Below are 27,520 nucleotides of genomic sequence, written 5' to 3' on the forward strand. Positions count from 1 at the left end.
GCGCATCCTTCCCTGCACAGACTCCACCCATCAAGATCTTACCCAGCTCAGAGACCACCTGCTGCAGGAAGCCCGAATCCCCCAGGCTTCCTGGATAGGAATCCTGAACTCCTACCCTTTAGAAAACCCTGATCACCTCTTGCCTTTTAGTAATTAAGTTAGCAGAGGTGCCTTCACCCCAGGCCTTAAGCTCCTACAGAACAAGGACCCCCATATCCAGCTCTGTCTGACCCCTAAGGCTGTGCCCAGTGCTGGAGGAATGGCACAATGCCTCACAGGAGGCACCCCACAAAAGCTTCCTGAACAAGTGGATGAAGGAAGGAAGGATGGACTCTTACTTTTCACCTGGGTCATGATGACACAGTTCACCACTCCTATTATTAGTAGACCCAAGGCTGTCAGGCCCACAATCAGTCCTAGAAAGAAAAGAGAAGCTCAGACAGCTACAGAAAACAAACTCAAATGTACCAGGGGCCAGCCAGGCAAGCCAGGGACCCAAGGTGCAAGTGAGGGGCGAGTCTAGGCCGGAGATTCTCAAATCCAATTACAAAGCAATCATGTCTGTGTGCCTCATTCAGCCTAAGGGCCACCAGTTTGAGACCTCTGGCCTGATGCAGTTCTACCCCAGAATGGAAGTCCCTGGAGGTGACCTGGCCCAGCCCGCTGTCTTCTTAGCCTAATGGGCTCATCAGAAACAGCAGCAAGGAGACCATCTGCATATTCAGGCGAATTGCTGACCCCACCTCTCCCCTATCCAGGGGTTTTGTTTGGTTTTGTTTTGTTTTTGAGATAGGACCTCACTCATCGCCCAGGCTGGAGTGCAGTGGCACGATCAGAGCTCAATGCAGCCTCAAATTCCTGGGCTCATGTGATCCTCCCACCTCAGCCTCCTGAGTAGCTGGGACAATAGGCACCATCCCACCCAAATAATTTTTTAATTTTTTTATAGAGATGGAGTCTCGCTGTGTTACCCAGACTGACCTCAAACTCTTAGCCTCAAGCAATCCTCCAGCCTCCTTGGCCTCCCAAAGCACTGGGATTACAGGCTTGAGCCACTGCATCCGGCCCACGCACTTAGGGATTTTGAATGACAGCACCAGGTGTGGGGAGAAAGCAGTCTCACTGCCACCTGTATCCCAGGACAGGGCGCAGGGTCCAGCCCCCCATGGGCTCTCAGTAAAACCATGGGAGAGGAAGAAAGAGAGACAGAAAGACAGGCAGACAGAAGGAGTGAATGAATGAGCCTTCTTGCAACTTACCAACTGGAAGAGCGAAGTCGCCAGTGCTCCCTTCAGCTGGGGGGCTGGGGCCCATTGGGAGCAGGAAGGAGGTGCTTGGAGCAGTGCTGGGTTCTGGAGTTGGCTGCGTGTGTTGGGATCGTGTGGACACTGGCTGGGGTAAGTGTACTGCCCCTGGGGCCATACTCCGGGTGGGGGACGTGGACGTGCAGACTGCATCCATGCTTGCATTCCCAGGGATGGCCACCACGTTACAGCTGGAGGAGGAGGAGGCTTGGTCAGGAGGCAGCAGGGGACAGAGTGGCTGGGGTGGCTGGGCTCATTCACGGGCCCCAGCAGGCAGGATAGGAGAGTGACGATGTGTGCCCTCTCTGAGGACCACCCTAGCCCTCCCCCACCTCCCCATGCACCCACCCAGTCCTGCCTTCAAGGGCAAGGTCCTGCCCACCATGCCATTTATCCTGGGAGCCACCCTCAGATAAAGCAGTCTGGACAATGGTGGCTGGTGAGCTGCTCTGTGTCCTGGACCCACAGTCAGCCAGGGACAGCCCCTCCCTGCTCCTCCAGAACCAAAGGACTCAGCTACTCACATCTGGTGGGGCCTGCAAATATCCGTGGATGAAGTGGTGTTGGAGAACGTCCCCGGGGCACAGGGCTTGCACACCACGTCTGATGTTTCAGTTCCTTCAGGGAACAATCCGAACTTGTCAACCACTCAGACACTCTGCGGGACAGCTGGGCCTTGGCACTAGAGCCCTAGGAGAGGTCTGAGGGGCCCAAGGACCTCTGTCTGCACCTCCACCCCTTACACACACACACACACACACACACACAGATGCCTGTACACACATGCATACACACAGCTTCCTGTACACACATGCACGCGATTGGGCTGTAGAGTTATGTGAGTTCATCTTCTTGCAGCATCACATAACTTTCCTAGCTTAGGGCTTGGTCTGATCCATCTCTGGGTCTCCTGGTTCCAGTACATAAGAGGTGCCTAATCGGGAGTGCTGGCAGGAAGAATGAACGGTGGACAGGTGGACAGACGGATGGGTAGCAGGCACCTGGCCACCACTAACAGTGCTCCCTGCTGGACTAATTAATGGGTTGATGCCCGTGACACTGCAAGGATGTCTACAAAGGAGAGGCCCATGGGCGTCCCCAAGGACCTGAGCCCCACCCCGTACCTGGTCTGGCCACGCCGAAGCCCGGGCGGCACTTGCGCAGCGGCGCGCACAGCCGGCACCCCTCCTGCTTGCTCAGCGCGCAGTACCAGCCGGGCCTGCAGGTGCAGATGCGGTTCTGTTCCCGAGTGCAGGCTTGAGTTTCCACCTGGTCTAGAGCAGCGAGAGGGCGGCACACGGTCACGCCTGCCTCCGCCACACCCACGCTGCCCTCCCAGCCAGCCCAGCGCTCTCAGACAGCTGATCTCCAGGAGGCTGGCGGACCGCCTCAGCATGGGGCACACACAACACTGGCCAGAGTCCAGGAGCAGGACCGGCAGTCCTGCTACTCCCCACAGTCCCGCTCGTCCCCCGCAGTCCCGCTCGTCCCCCGCAGTCCTGCTCCTCCCCGAAGTCCCGCTCCTCCCCACAGTCCCGCTCCTCCCCAGTCCCGCTCCTCCCTGCAGTCCTGCTCCTCCCCGCAGTGCCGCTCCTCCCCAAAGTCCCGCTCTTCTCCGCAGTCCCGCTCTTCCCAGCAATTTCGCTCCTCCCCGCAGTCCTGCTCCTCGCAGCACGAGCATGCGCACCACTCTCCCACGCACCACCTCCTCAACCCTCACGTGGGCACAGTTCTCCCACCGCCTGCCCCGTGGGGCTGTGAAGAGGCTTTGGTGAGACAGAGGAGGAAAATGCCAGTGGTAGGGGTAAACAGCTGCACCTGTGCCACTTCCAACAACCAGCCTGGGGTAACTCCAGACAGCTGGAAGCCAAAGAGGCTGGAGTTGCCGGGGGATGTTGGAGGCAGGGGTGTGAGAGCCCCCTTTTTCTCTGAACCTACTCACCAGAGCTACAGCGGGAGCCACAGCTCAAGCACTCGGGAACCCAGTTCCAGAGCTGGGTGTATGTGCTGTCCTCACAGGAGTCACACACGGTGTCCGAGGTCTTGGTACAGAAGACTTTTGCATGTTGGCCTGAGGAAACAAGGGCCAGAGGTCTCAGCTGGGCGAGCCTTCTGCCAGGACCCTGGGCTCATCCACTGTCCCCACAAAGTCCAGAGTTCTAAAGCCCAGCTGGGAAGGCTATTCTGTGGAGTTCCAATTCCTCAGAATCATCTCCCATCTAGTATTGTACCAGCTATCACGTCATTTCTGAACCCCTTCTGCTCAAAAATAGATTCCTCTCTGCTCTTTCCAGATGCTTGAACCTCCACCACTGGAGCCCTATTATCAGTCAATCACACTTTAGTAAGAACTAGCTTGCCAGTTTCTTCCTTCTTGATAGATGGCTAACATTCTCCAGCTAGGGGCATGAATGATAGGGGGAACAGGTAGTAAGAATGTAGTCCCTGGTATCCTATCAAGGTCAAGGGCATGGGCCTGGAAAGCAGGCATTCCAGGGACAGAGAACACCAACGGAAACCTTAAAAAAAAGTTGACTCAGTAACTACTTTTTTTTTTTTTTTTTTTTTTGAGACAGAATCTCGCTCTGTGGCCCAGGCTAGAGTGCAGTGGCACAATCTCGGCTCACTGCAACCTCTGCCTCTCAGGTTCAAGCAATTCTCCTGCCTCAGCCTCCCAAGTAGCTGGGATTACAGGTGCCTGCCATTATACCCAGCTATTTTTTGTATTCTTAGTAGAGACGGGTTCCACCATGTTGGCCAGGCTGGTCTCAAACTCCTGGCCTCGGGTGATCCGCCCACCTCAGCCTCTCTAGTAACTTCTTAAAGAGACCCTTCCAGTTAATAAAAGAAAGAAGAGAGTCACTTTCCCTAGGGTGTCTTAAAATGGCTAGGGACGGTGACAGGTACTCATATGCCCACCTACATCTCAAGGTAACGGCTCAAAGCCCTCCATTGGCTCCCAGACAGAATAAAATCTAAACTCCTTACCATGGTCCCTGCTCACTCCTTCCTCCTCCTCCCCTACCGTACTCGCCTTCGCTCATCCTGGGCCACACATGCTGGCCCTGCTGTTCCTCCAACTCACCAAACAGGCTCCGACTTCAAGGCCTTCGCACATGCTGTTGCTTCCTCCTGGCACACTGTTCCCTGTATACATGCATGACCTGCTCCCTCACCTCCTGCAGGGCTCTGCCCAAATGTCACCTCCTCAGAGAGACCTTCCCAGACCACCCTGTGTAAAACAGTATGTCCCGCTCTGTCTCCCTCGCCTTACCTGACCTTGTCTTTCTACAGCACTTACAGATAGACAGGACAACACATCTCCTAATTTATCTGTCTGCTTCCACCATTAAAATGCAGACTCCACGAGGGCAAGGGTTTTGTCTGCCCTGCTCTCTGTGTATTCCCAGCACTTAGAACACACAGCAGATACCTTATAAACATGACATGAATGAATACAGACACAAATGAATAGATGGAGGGCACCGGGAGTCAGGCTACCTAGCTCCACCAACTGTGGCTGGGCCTCAGGTCTACCATCTGTGAAATGGGTAAGCATTCACAGAGTCAGTCAAATATGCACTGAGCGCCTACATGGCATTGCGCCACGTGCTGGGGATTCAGCAGAAAACAAGCCACAATCTCTGCCCTAGAGGAGCACACAGTGGAGGCAACAGGAAGCGGGACCGGGCTATAATCACACAGCAAGGAAAGAGCTTCCATGGGAACATCAGAGGCCAGTGAGAGCTCAAAGGAGGCAGCACTTGTCTTTCAAGCTGAGTGCTGCCTCCTCCAGGCAGCCCTCCCTGACTCCCCCAGGAGCTAATTGAGGCTCCTCCTCCCACTCCTCCTCCGGCTGGGCAGTATGGGGCAGGCAGCCTTCCTGGAAGAGGGGACATCTTCAGCTGAGGTCTAAAGGGCAAGTCGGAGTTAATCAGGGAAAGGGAGTTGGGAAGTGTGCCAGGAAGAGGGAACAGCATGTTCACAGGCCCAGAAGCAGCAGGGAGCATGGGCCAGTGCATAGAACTAGGAGTTCAGTAAGAATCAAGGGCCATGCTCTTGCGCCCCAGCCCCTGTACACACACGCTCCTCCAGGGCATGGGCCCCGAGTCCCCCCGCGGCTGCCCTCACCCGGCGGGCACTTGCTGCAGCACATCTGAGCTGTCTGGTCATAGTATTCTCTGAACCGGCATGTGCTCCCGGGCTCTGGGGCGTAGGGTGTAAATGCCACCTGGAAGGAAGAAGGGAAGACTGCCATCAACAGGGCCGCCCCTGGGTTCTGCCATGCCTGATGCCCAGGTCCCCGCCCTGCAAATGTTTGGCCCTCCCCCTGCCAGTCTGCACTGATGATGGATGGGGAGGTTTCTCCCCCTGGAGCAGGGTACAGGAAGGAGAGCTCGTGCCTTCTTTTACCTCCCCTGCCTCCCCACCTCAGTGTACCCTAGTCATGTCTGCAGGCAGAAGCACTGACTCTGCTGGCCTTCTCCAGTGCTGGGTGACCCCTAACACTACATGGGACATATATCCAGAAGACAGTGGCCTTGGTCACAGAGAACGGGGGTTCTCAGCACAAAGCTGCCCTCTGCCAAGGATACCTCTCCTTCCCTCCTGCACCTGAAACATCCCTTTGTCTTTCAAGATGAGTGCTGCCTCCTCTGGGAAGCCCTCCCTGACTACCCGAGGCTAATTCAAGCTCCTCCTCCTCCTCCTCTCGGCTCTCTCTAAACGAGGGTTATGACCCCTCTAACAGTCACCTCATTGTTCTGGAATGGTTACTTGCTTGTCCTTCCACCTCCTGTGGGTATGTATGCACACACATGTGTACACACACACTCATGTGACGCAGACAGCAGAGGTGGCAGCCTTGTCATCTCTAGACCCTCAGTCTCTCACATGGGGCCCACCGTAGAGCCGGCACTCATCAGCTGAATGTTGGTTATGACCATGACAATCGTTGCCATTTTTGAAGCACTGCCTAGGTACCAGGCACTGTTCTAAGCGTTTCTGCTGCTCGAATTGGTGGGTGCTGTTGCACCCCACTCAGACCCCTGCTGCCAGCAGGGCACCGCTCCCTCAGCTGCTGTGGGTGTTGGCTGATAATGAATGCTCCACAGCCTCAAGGTGGGACCCACCCTGGTACAATTCATGGTCCAGAGCCACCCCCGTGGTGTTGGGCTGAAGCTGGTGAACACGTCCCTGCTAAGCCCCCTCCCCTGACCTGCCCTGCCTGCTTCTCCTGGGAGCCCTCCCTAGTAAACCACTTTCACAAAGATCCCTGCCTCAGGCTCTTCTTCTGGAAGACCCTACCTGAGACAGGTGTGTGGTCTCAGCAAGACTTCCCAACCACCCAATGAAGATGGAGACGGTTTCCCTACTGCAGCCATTTTATAGAACAGGAAACCGAGGCCTGAGATGGCAGGTCACCTGCCCAAGGTCCCAGACCTGGTAAGTGACTGAGAAGGGTTTGGACCTGGGTCCTGTCTGACTTCACAGCTCACAGTCTCAAAGACTGTGCTGGATGCCTCCGGGAAGAGATGAACAATGTGATGAATGAAAAGAGAGAGAGGGCCAGGTGTGGTGGCTCACACCTGTAATCCCAGCACTTCGGGAGGCCGAAGCAGGTGGATCACTTGAGGTCAAGAGTTCGAGACCAGCCTGGCCAACAAGGCAAAACCCTGTCTCTACTAAAAATACAAAATTATCCCGGCATAGTGGCATGTGCCTGTAATCCCAGCTACTCTGGAGGCTGAGGCAGGAGAATCCCTTGAACCTGGGAGGAGGTTGCAGTGAGCTGAGATCGTGCCACCGCACTTCCAGCCTAATTGACAGAGCAAAACTCCATCTCGAAAAAAAAAAAAAGAGGGGAGAAAAGAGAAAAGCAAAGCCACCCAGAGAAGCTACAGCCCCGGACAGAGGGGCAGACGCAGAGCCCTCCTCTCTCGGGTCTCTGAGTGACCCTCCAGGAGTGCAGAGCTGCAGCACTGTCACCATTGTGCCTTCCCAGGACCCCCGGGAGCAAGCCCCTGAGTCCTGCCCTCTCTCCTGAAAGACTGGGGTTGGCAGTCCAGGCTTTCAGGGACAAGCATTAATTAGCCACCTCTACCAGGCTGAGAGCAAGCTCAGAATGGAGACATTCACATGTAGGCAAACATGGGTGTGAACACATCTGTACAAGCAAAGAGGGTGTACACACACACCCCAAGTCCTTCAGGGGCCCCCACAGATGCGTCACCTGGAAATGAACAAAGGGCAGTTCTAGGAGGTCAGAGCCAGGGCTGGCGCACTCCCCACTGTACTGCCAGCTGCAGTCATGTGGCCAGTACAAGATCGAGATCCATAACCTTTAGCGAACGAGTCATGGGGCCTCTCCATAGATAAGGATACAGGGAGTCAGAAAGAACGGGTTTCAAATCCTCACTCTACCACTTAGCGGCTGTGTGGCCTTAGGCAAGTGCCTTAACCTCTCTGGACTCCAGTACCTAACATATAGGAGCAGGGGAGATACTAAAAATATTTAACAAACCAGCACAACGTGGCCATGGACCTATCCTGGACTTCAGCTGTCAACAAGCCAGTCAGAGCAGACACCAGTCACGACACCCAGCACCGCTGGGCCAGTGCAGACCTGGCCAAATTTCCACCAGCCAACGTGGCAGGTGGGTTCAGTGTGCCTCCTCCTCCCCTTCCTCACAGCACTGCCTGGGAGTCAGGACTGCCCAGAGTTTGGGCCTGCTGAGCCTTTGGCTGCACCTATAGCGAGTGACAAGCAGGGCTAGAAACCCAGCTGTCTCCCACCTCAGCCTGGCAGGCAGCACCACCCTGCCTTGGCTGCACCCCTCGGTGCCAACAGCTGGAACCCCTCAGCGGGAACGACCCAGAGGAGCTGGGGCTTCCTGCCATGGAGCCATCTGCCACTCTTCTGACCCCCAGGCCTTTGCACCCCAGCTGATTTCTATGCCTGGAATGGCCTGGTGCTTCCTGTAACAAATTCCACGTGTCCCTTAAGAGCCCTGCTCAGGCAGTACCCTCCCTCCTGAAGGTTCCCTGTCCGCACCCCACCCTGAAGGAGTCACTCAGGCCCAGAGTCCCCACCTTCCTCCCTCATGGCTCTCCTCATGGCCTCCCTGGGCCCCTCGCTAGATGGGAAGCCCCCCTGAGGCTGCAGGCTGGGGGTTACCCTTTGCTGTTGCCCCACAGCCTAGCAGGGCGTAGGTGCTCAGCAGCTGCTAGTCTCAACCACGGGCTGGGTTACAATGTCCTTTCCTGTAGGGATCTAACTCCAGCGCCAGGGCCGCAAAGCTCAAACACAGATGCACTTTCCACCCTGGCCTGCCCCGGAGGCCCACCCCAGGCCCATCAGCTCTGGTGAATTCTGGGCACGGGCGGTGGGAACCATGCTGCATAACAGGGTCTGAAGAAGTAACCCCCGTCTGGAGCCTCAGTTTGCCTGGACACGGTGCTGCCACACACACTCGGTCCCAGTACCCCTCCCCTCCCCGGTTTGCTGCTGGAGCAGACTCCCAGGCATCCTAGACAAAAGGAGAAGCCTTCTCAGGGGTTCACACAGTGTGGGGGGAGCTCACTGCCTGTGTCCAAAGCACCCAGGGGTGCCTGTCATGAAGCCAACACCCACTCCCCAAACAAGTGCAGAATCTCAGGGGTGGGCCCAGGAAGCTGTACCATTAAAAAAAGAGAAAGAAAAAGAAAAAGGAAATCTCCCCAGTGATTCTCACGCTCCTTTGCAGAACACACTCTGATCATCCAGCCTCCTGGATTGAGCAAGGTGACCTGGGGGAGGGGTGGCGGAGGGGGCTCATGGCCGAGACCCGGCATCCAAAGGCTGTGGGAGCCCCTAACCCAGAGAAATGGCAGCTTCTGCAGCTCCCTCTGCACAAGCCATTCCATCGAATACTAACTGCGGCAGAGGGTCTTCCTGGCCCTCGGCAAACCCCCAAACTGCCTTCCCTGAAGGCTGCTGCTGGGCGCTTCCCCAAGGGCAGGGGCTGTGCCTACCCCCCTCCGACCGAACGGCCTCCCAGACGCAGCTGCCTCTTCCCTCAGATCGCATCCCTGAGGCAGGCAGGGGCTGCACCTCTTCCCTGGCAGCCCCCCACCCCCCACAGTGGCCAGCACAGGTCTCGTGGGAATCCTGCATCCCGCGGGCTTCATCCCCACGAGTGCCCTTGGGGTAACCAGGGGAACCCCTTACTCCTCCAGGGCCTGAGAACCACAGGGCCAGGGCGGCTCCAGGCGGCAGCAAGAAATCCCACCCTGGCTGGGGAAGGGTTTCCCATCAGGGCTCAAAGGGCCTGATGGGAAAGAGCCCTGCCGTGGCCAAGTTTGGGCTCTCAAGAGCCGCAATGGACGAGGGCTCCTGGCCACTAACGGCAGGCAGCTGGACTCCCATGGTCCCCAGGCTGGCTGAGTGGTGGCCTCCCACCTCCTCCCCTCCAGGTTCCTCTCTTGTCTGAGGCTTTGCTGTGAGTGACCGTCCCTGGACTTCCTCCCTGGCTCTGTGTGGCTCCAGCCCCCCCGGTAGCCGGCAGAGGGGGTAGGACTTCCTCCCTGGCTCTGTGAGCCTCCAGCCCCCGGTAGCTGGCAGAGGGGGTCGGCTCCCTTGAGCAATTTCAGGCCTGTTTGTTCTCTTGGACAGAAAAAAAAAAAAAAAAAAAAAAATCCACAGCCTTGTCATGGCTAAACAATGAGGAACAGAAAGCCCCTTGGCAAAGCAGAACAAAAGGTCACTCCCTCCACAGCAGCGGTCCCCAGGAGCAGGGGGCTGGGCCCAAACCACAGCCCTGGGAGCCGGCCTCTGGTCAGCACAGGGGCCCCCCAGGAGGTCCCCAAAACATGGCAAGCATTCTCTAGGAAATGCAGGGCTACAGAAGCTTCCAGTTCCTGTGCCTTGGATTGGGGAGGCTCCAATTCACACCCCACTCACCCCACAGGGGATCTTTGACATGTTAAAATGAGGAAATAAGTTGGATAGTACTTGATTCAGTCAGCGTGTTCAGCAAACTACAATCTTCCAAAATATGGGGGCCTCAAGTGAAAAATTGAAAATCACTGATGAGGGTTAACTGACCATTTATTTAACAGGCAGGGAATCTGAGACCCAGTGGTGAGGGAATCGGAGAGGATGGATAGATATGTAGGTAGGTAGGTAGGTAGATAGATAGGTAGGTAGATAGATAGATAGATAGATAGATAGATAGATAGATAGAATAGATAGATAGCTAGATAGATAAAATAGATAAAATAGCTAGATAGATAAAACAGACAGAGACAGACAGACAGATAGATAGATAGATAGATAAAATAGAAAGATAGCTAGATAGATGATAGATAGATTAGATAAATAGATGATAGAGATAATAGAAAGTAGATACAAGATAAATAGATGGATGATAGAAAATATCAATAGATAGCTATATATATATACATAGAGAGAGAGAGAGAGAGAGAGAATAGATAAAAGGAAATAAAAAAGAAAACTGCACCTAAATCTATATTCCAATTGGTGAGGCAGGTCTGATTGTGCCCATTTCACAGATGAGATAACAGAGATGGAAAAAGGCAAAGCCACCTGCCCTGGTCTCCCAGAGACTTTGGGCCATGCCAGGGCCAGGATGGCGGCAAGCGGATAGAGGACTATGGATAAGAAGCTCGTCAGGGCCCACCCACAGTCTCTGAGCCGCCTCCCATCTGGGTCCACAGCTCCCATTTCCCCTCCTCCAGATTGGGCTTCCTCCTCTAAGACAGGTAGCACCTGCAGTTAGCGGTAGCTCATCGGTACCGAGCACCTGCTACCTCCCAGGGGCAACTGTGCGTGTTAGACCCACTGTCTGGTCTTCTCACTGACATTCGCAGGTGCTCAGGGAAACAAAGCAGTGTGCCCAAGGCTATCCCAGAAGAGCTGCAATCCTTGCCACCCCCAGTCCTGCCTCCCTTCTCTTGGGGCCCAGAGAGCTTCTCTTCCCCCTCCACACAGACCCAGGACTCCAAGGGCCCCAAAGCTGAACGGCCCAACCTCAGCAGCTCCTCCCACCATGCAGCCTCCATCCCAGATGGGAGCTGTCTCTGTCACCCAGGGGTTAGACCCCCACCCTGTTGCTCCTCCAGGTCTTGGCTTTGGCCCTCTGGGGAGGAAGGAAAACAATGGGATATTTGCTAAGCACCTACTATGTGCCAGGCCAGATGGCAGGCACTGTATAAAATCCTAGTTCCACCCTAAAAAGCTGGTGTGAATGGCCCCATTTCACAGCTCAGGGAGATCAAGTCACTTGTCCGTGGTCCATGGAGAAAGTCAGGGGCAAAGGTGAAAGCAGTGATTCATTCATTCATTCATTCAACAGACGTGCTGAGCACCCAGTGTTGTAGGTGCTGGGTAAACAGTAGCATTGAACAAATCAAATCCCTGCCCCCGGGAAGTTGTCATCTTAGCTGGGGAGACACATGCACGTTCAATAGAGAATTCAAGGTGGTGATAAGAGCTAAGGAAAAGGGTGACACGAGGTGCGGGGCCGGGGAGACAGGGAGATGCCCTTGGCACACTCAGTGCTTGGTCAGGAGGTCAGGGCAGTGGGCCCAGAGCGGGTGGGTGAGGGTGAGAACGAAAGCAGCAGTAGAGCATCTACTAGAAGCCTGCTTCATGCCAGTCATCACGAAGAGCTGTCCCAGCATCATAGCCTCTCTGAATCCTCCCCTGGTCCCCCTGAGGCCAGTCCTATTGTTATTCCCAAGTTACAGATGAAGAAACTAGCCTCAAAGAGGCCTCCTCACCTCCAGTCCTGTGTTTCCTCCCTGGCCAGGAAGACTGGGTCTCAACCCCAAGGCCCGCCCCTACCCCAAAGATCCTCTGCGTCCTCACTCAGGTGTCCCCTCTGCTGTGGGCAGTAACCAGGTTCTCTGTGCCTCAGTTTCTCTGCCTGTAAAATGACAGTGTGGGCCTGGTTGATGCTCTAAGCAAAAGGACCAGCTCTGGGTTCTTAAGGATGGGTGTCGAAGGCTCAGTCCCTCACCAGACCTCAGGGGTGCTGGGTGGTGTGTGGCCCATCCACATGAGAGGTGGAGAAACAGCACGAGCTGGGAGGTGGGGGCTGGGATGTGGGGCAGAGTTGGGCTGGTCCTGGGCCTCTGGAGAGAGCAGAGGGTGGATTAGCGGGGGCTTCCATGCTCAGCTTCTGCCCCCATCCCCTTCCCCCCAGGGAGGGCAGCCCGAGCAGGCGACTTCTGAGAGGAAAGGGCCTGAAATGTCCCGTTTCCCAGGTGTGCTGGACACCGGCCTTGTAGAAGGGGCGCTGACTTAGGTTAGAGGGTCTATGTGCATATGGAGAGGTGCGTGGCATGCTCTGTGCACCGCCAGGAGGTCAGGGTAGTAGGTCCGGGGGATTTGGGGGTGTCATGGACTTTCTCTGAGCCTCGGCATTGTCACCTGTAAAATGGGAGTCGTACTCCTTGCCCTGTCTCCTCCAGGGGTTCTTGTGAGGAGCAAAGGCCCCCGGGGAGGTCCTCACTTGGGTTCATCATCTTCTCCCAGATTCCTGGGGGCTCCATGGGGGCGCTGCAAGGGCCCTGGTCATAGACCCATGTTACAGAACATGGGAACTGGGCTCTTCCTGCCTTGGTTTTAGCCAAGAACTGGCAAGGCGAGAACACACCCCAGGGCAGCGAACTGCCCGGCTTTAGTGGGGTGTTAGATGGCCCGTGTGGGCCTTGCAAAGGAGGGGGCCTCCATCCTGCCTCCAGGGCAAGTGTGGGGAAGCTGACCTGTGACTCCTGGGGCTGGCAGTTCACCCCCAGGCCGGCACCAGGCCCGTTCCTCAGGAAGCCTTACATGGGGAGACCATGGAAGGCCCGCTGCTGTGACAGTGTGACAGAGGCCTCGGTGGGGCAAAGGAGAAGAGTGCGACAGGCCAGATGTGGTCCTCCTTGACAGGGACCTTGGGCTAACTCACAGGGACTTTGCTCAGAGGAACACTGGAAGGGTAATGTGACCCCAAAACAGAGTCTGGGTGAGTGGACAAAACCCGGGGGCCGGGGTCTGTGAGCAGCCCGGCCAGAGGACGATGCGGCTGTGAGAGCCTGCAAGAAGGTGAGCTTCTCAGAGCTGCCGAGGGCTGAGCTCCAGGAAGACAAGACCCCGCTGGAAGAGTAAGGCTGACCCGGTCAGTCAGGTTCCACCCTCCCTGCACACTGTCCCCTCTCTTCTGACCCCACGCCCCCTCACCCTGGAGGACTCAGGAAGCACAGCTGGTGGACAGGGCTGCAGGTATAAGATTCGCTCAAGACTAGGACTCTGCTGGAGCCCTTAGCTGGTAAGGGGCAGGGCCAGGGGACCAGGGCAGGTCTGATTCTGGAGTCTGCGTCAGCTCTTGGGGAATTGAGCAACCCCGGGTCAACTGACTTGCTGCTTGTCCTGTTCCCAGGCCAAGGCCCTGCAAGTACCCGAGGTGGGGGCCCTCAATGCCTTCTCTTATTTATAAATAGCGAGAGAGGAAGGAAAGAAGGGAGGCCTGGGGGAGAAGGAAAAAGCTGAAAGCACGGCATCTGTGGTGCCCTCTGCTCTTCTGGCCGCCATTAGCACAGCCTTCTTTGGGGATCTTCATGGCTTTATTATTATTTTTTCATTTATAGAAAGAGACCGGGTCTTGTTATGTTGTCCAGACTGGTCTTGAACTCCTGGCCTTAAGCGATCCTCCTCCCTCAGCCTCCCAAAGTGCTGGGATTACAGGCGTGAGCCGCTGTGCCCGGCCTTCATGGCTTTTCAATGTTCCGGAGATCCCTTTTAGGTGCCGTACCCTTGGGAAGAGGTCATGCTCCCAGCCTTCCCCAGGGGGTCCCCCCTGGGCAGGGATCCACCCGCTGAGAACGGAAGATGATGCGGCGGGGAGGTGGCCACAGGGAGAAGCTTCAGGCTTTAGGGGTCGAGATCAAGCCTTTACACAGAGCTGGAAGAACAGAGACTGTTCAGATCCAGGAAAAGTACCTACTGTGTGCAGGCACAGTACTGGGCACGTTCATATACCTTCTCTTCATTTTATCCTAGCACTAACGCAATGAGATCAGGATGATCCATTTTACAGATGCAGACATTGAGGCTTGGGAGATTTCGTGCAAATTGTCCAAGGTCATGCAGCCAGTGAGCGGCACTCCAGGAGCTGATGGCAGCAACATCAGCCTCTGTGCCCTCTGACAGTTTTGTACCCTGTGATCTTGTCCTGCTCCCTCATTTTACAGACAAGGAGCCCACAGAGGGGAGTGACTCTTCTATGAACACATTGTGAGCAGGGGCAGGTGGTTCAGTGACTCTCCCAGGCAAAAGGGTCTCCAGGGTCTTAGGGCAGGTGCCAAAGCTGTGGGGAGGGGCAGAGGTATCTGCCCAAGGACCCAGGGACCCCCACACAGCGGAAACCCTCTTCAAGCAATGCGGAAACCACATCATTTGCATGGCGGGTCGCGGGGCCCCTAGGGCGTGGTGGGAGGCAGCAGAGGCATTTGGGTCTCAACCTTGGGGGTTCACAGGAGCCCCATGGACTGCAGGGTGCAGCTACATCAGGCCAGGTCGTCACATCGACGCCAGGGCCAGTGACAGCGGAGGCCCGTCTGCCGTCACGGAGAGGAATGGCATCCGCGTTAGGAAGGACTGACCACATCACAGGCAGGCAACCCGGGGGTGACACATCCCACTCCCGACTCGCTGCCTGTGATGTTGCTTTAGAAATGAGCTGGGGGCAGACAGGAAGACTGGGCTGGTATCCGGTTCTTGGAGCCAGGCTTTGTGCTAAATGCCAGGGTACAAAGACGCCGGGCATGGTCCCTGCCTGCAAGGAACCCTGAGTCTAATGAGAGACGCCCCAGCCTCTCCCGCTGTCACCCTCCAAGGGGCCTGCTGATGTCGCCTGCTCCATCTCCCACGACCCCTCCTCCTCGCTGCCCTCAGCATCTCCTGCCAGCTGCAGGCTCCTTGGTCTTGGTTCCCAGCCTTCTGTCCCTTTCAGATGGACCTAAGCCCCCTTCCTACAATCAAGCCTGACTCTCCTTAAAAGCTTCCAGCGGCTGCCACCACCTGCACAACCTCCTTAGCCCCTGCCAGCATCTCCCACCTGTATTCATCACTCACCTGTTGCTGCCACAACACAAAGCAGCACCTGGCTCCTCCACCCCCTTCTCCATGCCCGTACTGCTGCTGCCTCTGCCCAAACGTCCTGACCCGCCACCCCCGACCTGGCAGTGCTGACTTCTCAGCTTCTTTCAAGAGTTCCCTCTGCCATCATTTCAGGGAGGTCAGAGGTCCCTCCTAGGGGCTCCTGTGACAACCCGGGTGCATCTCTATACTGCCCACACCCGACCAGTTTTTGGTTAATTATTGGTTCCCTCGTGCCTCCCCGCAACCTTGACACCCTTGTATGGGCGCTGAGCCAGACACAGACACGTGGGCTTTGATCCCAGTTCTGCCATTCCCTCACCTCCACTTTATCATCTATAAAATGGCGACAGAAACAGTGCCCCCTTCACAGGGCTTTATGATTCATGAAGTCAGTATACGTGGCGTGCTTGGCACCATGCCCGGCAGTGGAAAGAGCTCAGTGTCACCCGTGCTTCTGCTACTCATCGCCCTACACACAGCCAGCACACAGCCCACAGCTGGCGTCTCATAGATGCCGAATTGCTCAACAGAAGCAAAGTTTTAATTTTCAATTAGTTGAAATGAGCTGGAGCTAGCATGAGAAATGGGCAGGAAATGGACTTACAAAGAGAGGGGGCGGCGTCCTCAGAGCAGCAGACTGAGTGCACCAGTGTTCAGGTGACAGCGGCTCACGGTCTCCTCCACCACCACCTCATTGGAGGGTGAGGTAGGCATAGCGCTCAGGAGCCTGGCCACCTGGGGTGGAGTCTTGGCTCTGCCTCTAGTGAGCTGCAAAACCCTAAGTACGTCACTTAATCTCTGTGCCTCAAAGGCCTCTTCTGTAAAATGGGGATAATGTTCCCCTGCCCCCAGGTAGCTGTGACAAGGAAGGGCACTCTGTGTATTTAATGCATCGGTCTCTTGCGCATCGCACCCAAGAAGCACCCGCTAAATGTCAGCTCTTTTTTTTTTTTTTTGGAGACAGAGTCTCACCCTGTCACCCAGGCTGGAGTGCAATGGCGCGATCTCGGTTCACTGCAAACTCCGCCTCCCAGGTTCAAGCGATTCTCCTGCCTCAGTCTCCTGAGTAGCCAGGCTAAATGTCAGCTCTTAGCCCTCGGCTCTCTGTGCCCTGCCAGCATCTGCCCGCCCCTAGGGAAAGTGACAGAGAGCAGCCCTTTTGTTTCCACCTCACAGTCAACGAAGCCAAAGGTCTGGGAGGAGCTCGAGGGGTCTGGAGGCACAGGGGTAGCAGCGCCAGGCAGGCACTGGAATCCTGCTCCCCCACACCAGTGGGGGTGCAGCCAATTTCATACCTGAGATGAGCAACCAGCCCTGCCCAGACTCCTGCCCAACCCAGCCGGGGTAACCAGCCAGCGGTGACCAGGACCAGGCTGGCCCTGTGACCGACTGCAAAAGCTCCAGGGACAAATGGGGTTGACGCTGACCAGAATCAGTCCACTGGGGCCGGGCACGGTGGCTCACGCCTGTAATCCCAGCACTTTGGGAGGCCAAGGCAGGTGGATCACCTGAGGTCAGGAGTTCAAGACCAGCCGGGCCAACATGGCGAAACACCATCTCTACTAAAAAAAAATACAAAAAATTAGCCAGGCGTGGTGGCGCACGCCAGTAGTCCCAGCTACTTGGGAGGCTGAGGTGGGAGAATCGCTTGAACTCAGAAGGCAGAGGTTGCAGTGAGCCAAGATCACACCACTGCACTCCAGCCTAGGCAACAAGAGCAAGACTCCATCTCAAAAAAAAAAAAAAAAAAAAAAAACAGAATCGGTCCATTGGGCTCACGGCTCAGGCCAGGCAGAGCTAAGGCCAGAGAGGCCGCATGTTGCAAAAAGCGGGTGGAGAGAGCATGCTCCTCACCTCCTATGTTCCCACCCTATATCCACGGCCCAGTCCAAAGGCTTCCTCCTCCTCCCTCAAGCCTCTCACCCCTTCCTTCCTGTTCTCTGCTTCTTCACCAACCCAGAGCTGTCACCTGAACCATGTTGACAGCCTCCTCATGGGCCTCCCTGCCTCCAGTCTCTCCATCTCATCTGTGCTTCACACTGAGGCCACAGTGATCTTTGCCCTGTCACTCTCTTGCTCAAAAACTATAATGGCTCCCCACTGCCCCAACTCCTGATAGGAGTGTGTGTGTGGTGGCTGAGAGCATGGACACTGGAATAAGGATGCTGGCTTGAATCCACACTCCTCCCCTCTTAGCAGGCAGCCTTGAGGGTGTTTTGTTTTGTTTTTAAATAAAGGAGTTCATAGACCTCAGTCTTTTCATCTGTAGAATGGGACTGATAAATGCACATACCTCCTGGGGCTGATGGGAAGATTAAATAACACATGTAAAGTATTTAGAAAATTCCTCCCAAATTATAGTTGCTACAGTTTTCTCAATGTAATTGGTATTACTCCTCCATAAACTGGCCCTAAACTTACAGCCTCGTGTGCTGCTGTCACTGTCCCCAACAAACCTTTGGCTCCAGCTAGGACAGCTGGAACAGTCTAACATTGTCCTCTAATATTCGGTTTTTGTTTTGTTTTGTTTTGTTTTGCTTTTTTGAGACAGGGTCTCGTTCTGTCACCCAGACTGGAGTGCAATGGTGCGATCTCAGCTCACTGCAACCTCCGCCTCTGGGGTTCAAGTGATTCTCATACCTCAGCCTCCCAAGTAGCTGGGACTACAGGTGCACACCACCACGCCTGGCTAATTTTTTTTTTTTTTTTCAGTAGAGACAGGGTTTCACCATGTTGGCCAGGGTGGTCTCCAACTCCTGACCTCAAGTGATCTGCCCGCCTTGGCCTCCCAAAGTGCTGGGATTACAGGCGTGAGCCACCGTGCCCGGCCTGTCCCCTAATAGTCTTTCCCCCATATCTCTCTCCCCACACCATTCTCCTCCCTGTAGCCACTCATCCTAAACCCGCCTACCTTTCAGGGCTCAGCGGTTAGGAGGTTCCCTGTGTGGGCCTGGAGAAGGGCAGAATCAGGAAGGGGACAAGAAAAGACCAGGGCAATGACCAAAGGACCAAGCCACGACAGGAAGGAAATTGAGCCAAGGGGTGGGAGGGGTGATGTCCAGGGAGAATGGGATGCAGGAGTGGGGCTTGAGGGAGCTGAGGGGCAGGACAGGAAGGAGCAGGATTAGGGGCTTGCGAGGCTCAGGAAATGACAGCAGGAGCTGCTGGTGATGGGGCCACAGGAGCCTGGGGCCTCTGTGAGTTGCAGCCAGAAACTGGGGCTGGGGTCAGCGAGAGGAGGGGCCAGCAGGGGCACCCAGGGCACTGGTGGGGGGCCCGCTAACTGAGGCAAAGGACCAGAGCCCTTCCCCAGGAGTTCACAGTCAAGTCCACAGCTGGACCACACCTGGGCCTTCTGAGCTGGGTGACGTGGCAGTGCAATCTGCACTCCACCCCCTGCCCAAAGCCACTCACTCCTGCTGGGACCAGGGAGGTCCTTGCTAATCTCAAGTGACAGCTGGGGCCACCAAGGTTCGGAAAGGAGAAGGGATTTGGCCAAGTTCTCCCGGAAGCAGAGGCCGGGCCAAGATGAGGCCTCAGACCCCTGACTCCCAGCCCCAGGCCCCGCCCACTCCCACGGCCTCTGGCCTTGCTCCTGAAAGACCTTCAAGAAGGCCTCCCGCTGACAGCTCGGAAGATGACCGCCCTCCTCCCTGTCCACAGCCTGCCTGCCTCCAAATCCCCTCCCGCTCTGCTCTCCCACTCAGGCGCACTGATTCTCTGAACCTGTGGCCACATCAGTCTCACTAGTGCAGGGCCACGTTCAGACTGAAGCAGACGGTGGGCCACTGTCTGGACAGCAAAGGAAAACAAACAAATGCTCCTGGTGATTTCTGCGCTGTCTCCGGTCAGAGTGGCTGGGTCAAACCTGAGCCCCAGCTCCGAAAGGGACCCACAGAGTAGAGATCTGCTAGGCCTCTCAAGGAGCCAGTACGTCTGAAAGAGATTCAGCCTGCAGCCCTCGAAGTCAGGTTACACTGTCTGTTTTCCCAGCAGAACATGCCCACTAGTGTCCAAAAGAAGGGGTAGGGAGGGCAGCTGGCCCTCCTGGGGCCTGAGAAGGGGCTCTGCAGCCCCCCTCCAAACACCCAATACTTGCTGTGAACTAGCCAGCTAACAGGTCTCCTGAATCCAGCAACAGAATCAATAATCTAGCAACCATGAACCTCCAGGGTGACAATTCCAACCCCTCCTACTCTTCAAAGAAGAAATGGAAGCTGGGCGCAGTGGCTCACGCCTGTAATTCCAGCACTTTGGGAGGCCAAGGCGGGCAGATCACTTGAGGTCAGGAGTTCGAGACCAGCCTGGCCAACATGGTGAAACCCCATCTCTACTAAAAATACAAAAACTAGCCGGGTGTGGTGGTGCACACCTGTAATCCCAGTTACTTGGAAGGTTGACGCTGGAGAATAGCTTGAACCTGGGAGGCAGAGGTTGCAGTGAGCCAACATCACGCCACTGCACTCCAGCCTGGGCAACGGAGCCAGACTCCATCTAAAAAAAAAAGAAGAAGAAGACGAAGAAGAAGATATGGAGTCTCAGAGATGCAGGGTGGCTTGTCACAGCCCACAGGAAAGACAGGCTAGATGCAAGGGCAGAGCCAGAGCCCTGGGATGCGCCACCAACAGCCCTCCCCCCGCACTCCCCCCTGCACACTTGGGGCTCACGCTTGGGGCAGAAGTCAATGATCTCTTCCAACCCCCCATCAGCGAACAGACACTTCCTCCTCCGGGGCTCACAGCCAAGTACCTCAAACCACAGTGACATCACTGCCACCTGTGACATCACTACACGCCACAGTGGAAAAAGACTGTGGGTCCCAGAGAGGTGGGTCCTGAGCATCAGAGCCCCAGCCCCGCGGTCAGCTACTCAGCAGAGGTGATCAAGGCCCAAAGCCCTAGGCCGGGAAGCGGGCAGGACTCAGAACCGGGTCAGAGCAGCCTGCACCCATTACCGGCGACAAAGGGCTTCTTCCAGGAAAACGCCCTTCCTGCTCAAGGCTTCCTTGAACCTGTGGGTTCCCAGACAGCAGGCTCTGCAGCGCCTGCCTACAGTAAGGACTTTCCTACGGTGTGGGGAAGGGGAAAGGATCTAGCTCCCGAACTTGAAAAGGTGCCACCTAGGTACCAAGGGGCAGAGAGGCAGGACATCCACAAACCCCAGTTCTGCCTAAGGAGCTCCACCATGTCCTTCATGAAGGCTGAAAGGCAGCCGTGAATTCTTGATGGCCCTGGAGCCTGAGTCAGGAAATCAATCCACCCAAAGCAAGTGAGATTGAGGTCAGCAAGAAGAGGAGAAGCTGGGGAACCAAGATATTGACAGTGGGGAGTCCTGGGCTCTCCTTCCTGTGGACTTTTAGATACCCCACCCCCAATCTGTGGCCTTTGTCAAGTATACTCAAAGCCGACACTTCCCCAATATTCTAGGAAAGCATTGGAACCAGGGCTGTTAGGTTTCATAGATAGGGATGCTTAGGCCCAGAGAGGTTAAGTAACCCAAGCAAGGTAGCACAGCAAGCCAGTGACGGTGCTCAGATGGGAACTGTGATCTCCCAACACCCAAGTCAGTGCTCCTTCCTCAGAGCCATGCTGTCTTAGAAGTCACTTGGAGGCAGGAAAATGGACAGCATGATCTCAGAAGAGCCCCCACAGGGCATCCCCTTCTCAGGGTCACAAGTAAACAGAACCTTCAGCAGCACAGAGGTTGGAGATGGAAGAGGTTTTGGAGATGGCCTGGAATCTTCCCGTGCCCATCTTGCAAACTGAAGCCTTGTGCACTCTCTCTGTGCTTCACCAAATGTACCCTTCACTCATCCCCAAAACACACAGCACCTGTTACTCACTAAAAGGGGTGGCAAAGGGAGGGGAGGGGATATCCTGACCCCACAGCCTTTGCCACAATACGGTGTCCTAAGACCAGGCTGTCAAGCAGTGGGTATGAGAGCCCAGCCAGGGGGCACTGGGGCAGAAGCACAGACAGGAAAAGGCAGGGAGGAAAGAAGTTGCTCTCTGAGATGATGGGCAACAAAGCCACTTAGACAGGAACTCTGGGCAACTGCAGGGCTGCCACCCAAGCTTCCGGGCCCTGGGGCTCAGAGCAGACAGTCTGACTCCACAGGGGTCCCCACCTAGGCCCGAGCACCACCCCATGGCCCAGAGAGTCGGGTCAGACCTGCAAAGCCACCAATGGCTCAAATAGCTGCCAATGCCAGGATTAGAAAGCACTTTTAATCCTGACAGCCAGCCCGTGAGGCTAGGATTACTCCCATTTTACAGATAAGAACACAGAGGCTCCGAGGGATAGAAAGACTTGCCCAGGTCACACGGCCAGTAAAACAGCAGAGCAGCGACTTGAGGTTTATCTGATTCAGAGGCCGGGGCCTTTCCCCAGAGTCATCAGTGCTGCTTCCCTGTGCCCAGACGAGGGTCCAGAACGGGGAGCCACAGCGCCTCTCCTTTGTTCCTGTTCACCCCCGGCACCCCAAACCCCAGCTTCCCTCCTTGCCCGCTTCTGGGTAAATCACATGCATTCTGGGGCCCTGAGTCACCGTCAGTGAGTGTCCCCATCCCTCACTACACGAGGGATGTCGAGGGGGTGAGCAATTTGGGGAGAGGACCCCTAACCTCAGCAGACACCACTCAATGGGAAGAGGAGCCCAGAAAAATACTCCAAGAGATGGAGGCAAACAGAACCCCACCCTGCCACCACTGACTTTTCAAACCCCCGTCTCATCTGTAAAACAGGGCCATTATCAAGGTCAAGGTCAGATGAATATTTTTTGAACACTTACTATGTGCCAGGCACTGTCCTAGGCCAGTGGTTCTCAATCAGGGGCAATCCCCCATCCCCAAAGGACACTTAGCAATATCTGGAGATATTTTTGTCACGAGGGAGGGTGGCGCTACTGCCATCCAATAAGTAGAGGCCAGGGATGCCGCTAAACATCCTACAGCTCACGGGACAGCCCCACAACAAAGAATTAAAGTCAGGGGCACTGACTGGAAAACCCTATTCCAGGCTAGAGTCTACAGTAGTGAATGAGTCCCTGTCCTCACGGTACTTACAATCTTGTGGGAAGACATAATAAAAGTGAAATAAATAGAATAGGTCAAGAGCATTATACAGGAATACAAAGCAGGTCAGGGAGTGAGAGTGCCTGGCAGGGAGCACCTACAGGCAGGATTGTCTACTTCAGCAGAAGGAAGCGAGGGAAGGAGACCAAGAGACGTCAGCAGGAGGAGTATTGGAGGTGACGGGGAAAGCAAGTGCAAAGGCCCTGGAGCAGGTGTGTGTGCAGCACATCTGAGGACAGAAAAGCATGGCTTAAAAGTGAGAATGGGGCTGGGTGGGGTGGCTCACGCCTATAATCCCAGCACTTCGGGAGGCCGAGGCAGGTGGATCACTTGAGTTCAGGAGGTCGAGACCAGCCTGGCCAACATGGCAAAACCCGGTCTCTACTAAAAAAAAAAAAAAAAAAAAAAAAAAGAAAAAAAGGAAAAATTAGCCGGGCATGGTGGCACACACCTGTAATCCCAGCTACTTGGGAGGCTGAGGTGGGAAAATTGCTTGAACCCAGGAGGTGGAGGTTGCAGTGAGCAGAGATTGGGCCACTGCACTCCAGCCTGGGTGACAGAGTAAGACTCTATCTCAATAAAAAAAAAATTAAATAAAAAAGAAGAAGAAGTGAGAACGGGCCAGGCACAGTGGCACATGCTTGTAATCCCAGCACTTTGGGAGGCTGAGGCGGGAGGATCACTTAGGTCAGGGGTCCAAGACCATCCTGGGCAATATGGTGAAACCCTGACTCTACTAAAAATACAAAAAAAAAAAAAATTAGTTGGGCATGGTGGTGCATGCCTGTAGTCCCAGCTACTCTGGAGGCTGAGGCAGGAGAATCGTTTGAACCCAAGAGGCAGATAGAGACTGCAGTGAGCCGAGATGTCGCCACTGCACTCCAGCCTGAGCAACAGAGCAAGACTCCATCTCAGAAAAAAAGTAAGAAGTGAGTTGGTGTAGAGTCGGGTGTAACATACATGCCATGGCTCCGGCAAAACTCTTCCCCTTCCCACGCACAACCGTCCCTGCTACTCCTCCAGGAAACATTGCATAGTAAGGACCATAAAGCGTCACCCAGCTGTGGGGAGGGACAGTGCTACGGGGAGCCACTGTGCCAGGTGCCAGGATGGCAGGGTCACCTCTGACGTAAGAATGCCCGGCAGGTTCTCAGCCTTTCACACCCATGGCTCTGTGACAAAGGCCAGGCAGGGAATACTTTCCACAACCACAGATGAGAACATAGGCTTACTAGCTCAGCTAAGCTCATAAGGGCAGTTGGGACAGAGCCCAGGTCTGTGAGGTCTGTGACCTATTGGTAGTGTAGCTCCTAGAGGGTTGGGGCTGGAGTCATCTTGAGGTCCCCAGAGCCAGGCACTGGGCTGGGCACTGGGCTGGGTGTGTCCATGAACTTTGGGGAATGAATGAATGAATGGCCCTGCCTCAGGGTGCCTGGCCACCTACCCATTGCCCTCTGAAGAGGTGCCTGACCAACAGACCACACCCTCAGTCAACACACAGGCTCCCCACTGGGATTTCAGACAGAGGGCAAAGAGACAGAGACGTGGTGGAAGAAGGGAAGAGCCCCTAGGGCCAGCAGGTACCCCAGATCACCCAACTCCTCTTTGACATCCAGCCTGGGAGCCCTCAACCTCTCCCCTAACCCAAACTGGGCCCAGGCCCTGGGCGATGAGGAGGCAAACAGTGGCACCTCAGCACCAAGACTTCCAGGGGTAGGTGGGCCAGGCCCATCAGGCAGAGACCCCTCATCCTCCTCCCCGGACAGCCCAGACCCTGCTCATCCCCATCAGAGGGCACCAAGCACTCACCTACTGCCAGGTTTACTGGCATTTCTTTGTCAAATGAATAAATGGCTAAATGAATGAATGATGTTTTCCATACCAGCTGGCAAATAAGACTTTTAAACGGGGCAAAAGCCCTGCTGGCAGTGAGTCGGCTGCATCCATGGCTAGCTCAGGTCTCCTGGGGGCTTCTTCTGCAGCTCAGTTGACTTCCATCCTGAGAACCCACTGTGTGTGAGGGCCTGGCTGGGAGCATGAGTGCAGATACGGGCACCGGGAGGGTGCAGTGAAAGGAGCTTGGGAATCAGGCAGACCTGCATTCAAATCCCACCCCCAGCTCCCCGGCCCCCAGCTCTGTGATCCTGGGAAACGCCTCAGTTGCCACATCTCTAAAGACAAACGGCACCACCCACCTCTTGGGAGTTGCTGTAAGGGAGGTTTCAGTGAAATTTTGTGACAAAGTACCTAGCCCAGTGCCTGGTGTTTAGTGGGTGTTCAGAAATCAGGAGCTATGGCGATGCTACTGATGAGAAGGAAGAGGAACCCACAGTTCTGGCCCTGAAGACACCTTCCATCCACTGAGGGGGATAAAACACAACTAGATTAAAAAGCAGAATGCAATCTGTCCTCAAAGGGAACAAAAGGGCCTGGGAGTTCAAAGAGAAGATCAAATCCAACTGAGAATGAGGAAAGGCTTTCCTGGAGAGAATGGCATTTGCAGAAGGCCTTGAAGGATAGGGGTAAGAAGTGTCCCTTGGAGAGGGGATGGCACGGACAATGCTTTTTGCACAATGACACACACGACGACCATCATCAGTTCTACAGAGGCGGGGGAGCACATGTGCAGGGAGGCGCGAGGAAGAGTTCAGGTACCTTACTCTGGCCTGGGATCTCCAGGGGAGTTTCTGCCTCAACCACTGGGAGCCACAGGAGGCTCCCCAGGCAAACAGAGAGGTGCCTCATGCTTGAGAAGGGTCTCTCTGCCAAGGATCAGCGGGAGAGGGGGCAGGGCCGGGAGACCAGCTACAAGGCTGCGGCAATAGTCCGGGTGGGGTGGTGGGGACCAGGGATGAGGGAGGAGGGAATATGAGCTGCCGCAGGAGCTGGTCAGGAAGGGAAGGAAGTGGGAGGGAACCTCCTCCAGCTACTCCAGGACTGCAGCCTGGTGTCCTGCTGAGCCTTGTGCCTGACACCCCTCTCCCATGCTCACATGACCCCAGAGTTCGCCCAGGCAGGCCCAAGCTCAGCGGCAGGAAGACCCCCTCTGAGGCCAGAGTATATGGCATGACCCCAAAGTCAAGCTGGGGACCACGGTCGTCCCCATTCACACTCGGCCCTAACTCACACTCGGCCCTAGAGTGGGGACTCTCCTGACCCAAAGGCCACCCAGGACTTACTCTGGGGCAGTTCTCCAGGACCCACTCCTGACACCCACTGTCGGTGAGTCAATTCTAGTCTGACAGCCCCCATCTTCCACCCATAAGAACTGGACTCTCTGGCCTCAGATCAACAAGTCACCTTATGTCACCACAGAAGCCAGTGCCACCTCCCACCTTCCTCCTCGGTCAAGATGTCAGATGGGGGCAGATGGGCCATGTGTCCATCAGGGGCGGCTCTGAGGAAGGATGAACGCCCACCTTCCCCGCAGCCTCAGGGCACAGGGGCCGAAGGCAGGAGAGGCCCCCTTTGGAGGAAGAGTTCCCCCCAGACCCTTCCATGAAATACAAGTTCTCTGAGCCTCAGTTTTCCTTCTCTAAAAAATGGTTTATCTTATCTTACCAAACCATGGAGACAGTAAAAAAAAAAATGGGGTTAACCCATGTTACCAGACCAGGAGACAGTCAAAAACAGGCAAAGGGTGCACAGTCCCTTGTACGACCGTTGCTATTGTGGGAGTGACGTTCATATTGAATAGGAGCCCTAGGGTTTCTGCTGTCTCCATTTTCCTGCGGCCCCCGGAGACTTCATTTGCCTTGCTCGATTACCAGCCCAGACCTCCCTCGCTTCCCCTGCCCCCAGAGGCCGCAGAAAACAGACTCTGCAGTAGCCCCCGGACGCATCGGAGGAAGCAGACAGGCAGCTCGCCCTCCAGCTGTGCCCTCAGTGGACCTGACGGCACACCTGGTCCTGCTCTTCAGACACAGGACCCTGGTATTTCTAAGAAATCGGAAAACCGTCGCCCAGAGGAAAAGGAAGTCTTTTGAAGAGGGTGCCCGGCGTGGGCAGTGGGGCAGCGCCCCGGCACAGCCCCTTCTCCACCGCGTGGGAGGGAAGGGCTGTCGCGGCAGTCGCCGGGGTGAGGGAAGAGGGTCCCGGGTCTAGCGGGGGTCTGCCCAGGGCCCGCTGCTCAGCCCCAAATGCCCCGGCCTGCGCTCGCGGAGGAACCAGGGTGCGCCCCTGTCACGATGCGGGTAAGAGGGGCTTCGGGGGCCAGAGTTGTGCCCCGAGCGCACGTGTGCCGGGCCCGGAGTCCCCAGCGGGTCCCCAGAGGCGCGCGTGTCTGATGCGGATGGGGGGCGGCGACTGGGACTCCCAGCCTCCCAGCCCGTGACAGCGCCCCGGGAGAGCGCGGCCCGGGCACCCGAAGGCTGCGCACCAGCCGGGTGGGCATGCGGGGCGGCTGTCCCCCGTGGGCCGCGCGAGTCACCCACCTGGGCGGGCAAGGCGTGCGCCGCAGCCCAGAGCTCCAGTCCGACGGCCAGCGCGGCCCAGACGGCGACGGGCGCCATGGGTGCGGGCGGGGTCCGGTTGCCCCCTGCCCTCGCGCCCTCGCGCCCTCGCAGCCCAGCGCCTTCTCTCCAGGCTCCGCTGCGCTCGCGAGCCCTCGACTGAAAGCGAAAGCCCGCGCCCCAGCGGGCCAGAGGCCAGGCGGCGGGGCGGGGCGGGGCCAGCCGGCCTTGGACACGCCTCCTCCACGCCCCTCCCCAGACGCTACTGGGCCTCCGACCCGACCACTCCAGCATCGCTGGGCCGATACCTCCAGCGTCACTGCCAGCACTCGGGTGACCCCTCAACCTCCTCCTATCGTCCCCTCCTCTTCGTATCACCATCTCCACCTGCCCGGCCTCCACCTGCCCTCCCAGCTCCCACAGGCTTCCCTGTCCCGTGAGGGTGAGGCACTAATTTGGAAAAACATCCCCCAAAGCTGACAGCTGCTTTAGGGGAACCAAGAGAATTCTAGATCATTCACTCATTTAGACTCTATTTTAAAT

The 27,520-nt window shown here is 56.1% G+C and overlaps 1 protein-coding gene across 4 annotated transcripts in view; it reads right to left on the bottom strand.

The window, feature by feature from the left end:
• Nucleotides 1-27,206, bottom strand: part of TNFRSF1B (TNF receptor superfamily member 1B) — a 42,050-nt gene extending 14,844 nt beyond the window's left edge. For 2 of the 4 annotated variants that reach the window (XM_016954230.4, XM_016954222.4), the window contains exons 1-7: nucleotides 26,960-27,159; nucleotides 5,436-5,535; nucleotides 3,247-3,375; nucleotides 2,429-2,578; nucleotides 1,829-1,922; nucleotides 1,260-1,495; nucleotides 339-416 (exon numbers count right to left, since the gene is read on the bottom strand). In XM_016954230.4, the coding sequence (XP_016809719.1) occupies nucleotides 339-416; nucleotides 1,260-1,495; nucleotides 1,829-1,922; nucleotides 2,429-2,578; nucleotides 3,247-3,375; nucleotides 5,436-5,535; nucleotides 26,960-27,037 (865 nt within the window). In that variant the 5' untranslated portion in view covers nucleotides 27,038-27,159. Of the gene's footprint in view, nucleotides 1-338; nucleotides 417-1,259; nucleotides 1,496-1,828; nucleotides 1,923-2,428; nucleotides 2,579-3,246; nucleotides 3,376-5,435; nucleotides 5,536-26,959 lie in introns of all 4 variants that reach the window. The other 2 variants (XM_016954237.4, XM_063785990.1) reach the window with 2 other exon arrangements.
• Nucleotides 27,207-27,520: the final 314 nt, after the last annotated feature.

Source organism: Pan troglodytes, chromosome 1 (genome assembly GCF_028858775.2).
Source record: "Pan troglodytes isolate AG18354 chromosome 1, NHGRI_mPanTro3-v2.0_pri, whole genome shotgun sequence".
In the NCBI taxonomy this organism is placed as follows: Eukaryota; Metazoa; Chordata; class Mammalia; order Primates; family Hominidae; genus Pan; species Pan troglodytes.